General features: G+C 37.9%; 1 protein-coding gene and 1 long non-coding RNA gene across 2 annotated transcripts in view; one reads left to right on the forward strand and one right to left on the reverse strand.

Annotated features, from left to right (window-relative positions):
* LOC144968103 (uncharacterized) overlaps nucleotides 1–2,406 on the forward strand; it is a 52,809-nt gene extending 50,403 nt beyond the window's left edge. Inside the window, exon 3 of the long non-coding RNA XR_013644520.1 lies at nucleotides 2,205–2,406. This is a non-coding gene — a long non-coding RNA (uncharacterized LOC144968103). The remainder of the gene's footprint in view (nucleotides 1–2,204) is intronic.
* The window catches only part of LOC144968102 (uncharacterized), a 64,505-nt gene that overhangs the window by 16,950 nt on the left and 45,055 nt on the right, over nucleotides 1–2,500 (reverse strand). The window contains exon 8 of the mRNA XM_078906099.1: nucleotides 1,054–1,197. Within this exon, the coding sequence (XP_078762225.1) occupies nucleotides 1,054–1,197 (144 nt within the window). The remainder of the gene's footprint in view (nucleotides 1–1,053; nucleotides 1,198–2,500) is intronic.

The raw sequence follows: 2,500 nt of genomic DNA on the forward strand, positions 1-2,500 counted from the left end.
CATCATCATCATCATCATCATCATCATCATCATCATCATCATCATCATCATCATCATCACCATCATCATAATCATCATCATCACACTTATTTTAATCATCATTAAGTAAACAGTAGTACGATTGGAGTCGTGGAAAATTCTAAAAAGCTGAGATTTCCTAGAATTCTCATGTGTCAAGAAGACATTTTTACAAATTTGGGGTTATTTGAAACTGTCAATATTTGAAATGAACGTTTTCTGACGGTGGGGGTTGCCACGGATTGAAGCCTGGGATCGTGAAAATACTAACGAAAAGGTGATAATGGACAGCCTGGCTTAGCGGTATGGTCTTTGTTTCGTACCCGAAAGGTACCGAGATCGACTACCTGTCGCGTTGTGTTTCCTTGAGCAAGTAACATAGCCTTAGATCACTTTGCGGCGCTGCATTCCAGCGGACGCCTGGGTAATTCCAGTTTTCCCTTGGAGTAGATCCTAAAGAAAAATTTCCCCTTAGAGATTAATAAAGGGATTTGATTTGATTTTATTTATATATAGGTTTCGGATGGGAACAATTCAGACAATAGACGTTTCGTTGAAAACAAATAAAATAAAATCGAGTGCTTTATGGTGGTTGGGTGTGGGAGTAGAGGGCCCCTAGGGTGTGATAGGGACTCTCAATTCACACACCAACGCTACGCTAACGCTCCAGGAAGAATTGATCAAAAATAAATATAAGAGAACCAATTATGTCCCCTCTCCTTACCAACCATATGAACAGCGTCACATTCGTTACGATACAACCAACATGTTTCTTATTCAAATTTCTTTTGTACATCATAACATTTAAAGAATTTTTATTGTAGATTATGTTTTGCTAAAGAAATTATGTATTGCAAGAACTTTACTACTTTTATGTCAGAGTGATAAAAAATCTATTTTTGTGTTAGTTGGGTGTGAAGTTTTTTGGAAGATCCTGAAAATGGATGATAAGGAGAGAGTTAATATTTTGGCCGGTGCATATAAATAGACTATAATGCTTCTTTGAAAAGCCTGAAAAGGGAAAATAACTCTTACCAAATTCACACAAAAATGATTTTTCCTGTGTGCAAGAGGCATCGCTCCAAGTCCATGTTCTGCTGTAGGAACCCGAGGTGACCTCCCTAATCATGTGACCACATCTCAGCTTGAAGTCGGCCGTATTGCTTTTATCTTGAAGAGCTGAAAGTAAGAAATAGGAATAGGATTCAATAGTCTGATGTCACGTCCGCCCAGTAACCAACAGCTTGGTTCTAAACAAAGAAGTTCATGTTATGCTATTGTGAACCTGAGGTGACTTCCCTAATAATGTGACCACATCTCAAGTTGAAGTTGGCCGTATCGACGCTCTTCATATCTCGAAGAGCTGAAAGAAAGAAATAGGAATAGGATTCAATAGTCTGATGTTACGTCCGCCCAGCAACCAGCAGCTTGGTTCTAAACTGTACTTTAATAATAATAATCTGTACTTTTTATTTTTAATGCTGTCTAGAACTTTTTCACATGTCGAATGATCAGAATGTATAATAGTCAAAACATGATCAGATTTACAAGATGTTTTTCTCCTCTGGATACACTTTTATGCTCGTCGGAGAAGTATTTCATAAGGGCGTCAGCCACTCATTGTTCCAATATTTTAGAACCAGTTATTAAGTTACTATGCGTCATTACGAGGGAAGTGACATCACGGTTGTTGAACCCTATAGTTAAGAATGTTTGAACCACCACCTCAAAGATATTTACAAGACTATAAGGAGAAGAATGCTCCGTATTGTGCGGCTATATGCTCTAGTGGTATGACACTCGCTTTCGGATAGGAAGGTCCTGGGTTCTTCACTCACATTCCCTTACCATACCCAGGTGTAAAATGAGTACCTGGCCGTTAACAGCATTGTCTCGTCGGAAAAAATGTAATGTCACCTAAAAAATCAACTTAAAATGTATGGAGTCTGTTTTAACTGCTACATGCAGATCAAACACGACACAGAAACTGGGTTAAACACCATCTCTACGAGCTTTAATCCGAACTTCCTTTTATTTAAAACAAAATGTGCTTGCCTTATAAGATTTCTACCTAAAATCAACTAAGATTGTAGATTCTTTATAGAAATTATATTGACAAATGTATGTATTATAACAAATCACATTACATTCGAGTTTTATGCTTTAAATTCTTTTTCACGACACAGGAACTGGGTTAAACGCCAGCTTTATGGGCCTTTTCCGGAGACTTGACTTGTCATACTACCGATTGCCTCCTAATATTCGGACTAGGACGCTTTGGCAGATTCTCTGATTTGTTGAGTGAGTCCTTTCCACTGATGACGGTGTGCTGCGATGGATCTCGGGTTTTCTAAATCCTTTTACTTATACGAAGAACTCCTTTTAAATCCAAATACGCATGTCATAATATAGAGTTCTCTCTACCATAGATCAACTTAGAATAAAGACGCTTTGCATTTAACCGGACTCTTGTAGAGTAGTT

This window comes from Berghia stephanieae, chromosome 3 (genome assembly GCF_034508935.2).
Source record: "Berghia stephanieae isolate SIO BIC M18660-M18661 chromosome 3, UCSD_Bste_1.3, whole genome shotgun sequence".
In the NCBI taxonomy this organism is placed as follows: Eukaryota; Metazoa; Mollusca; class Gastropoda; order Nudibranchia; family Aeolidiidae; genus Berghia; species Berghia stephanieae.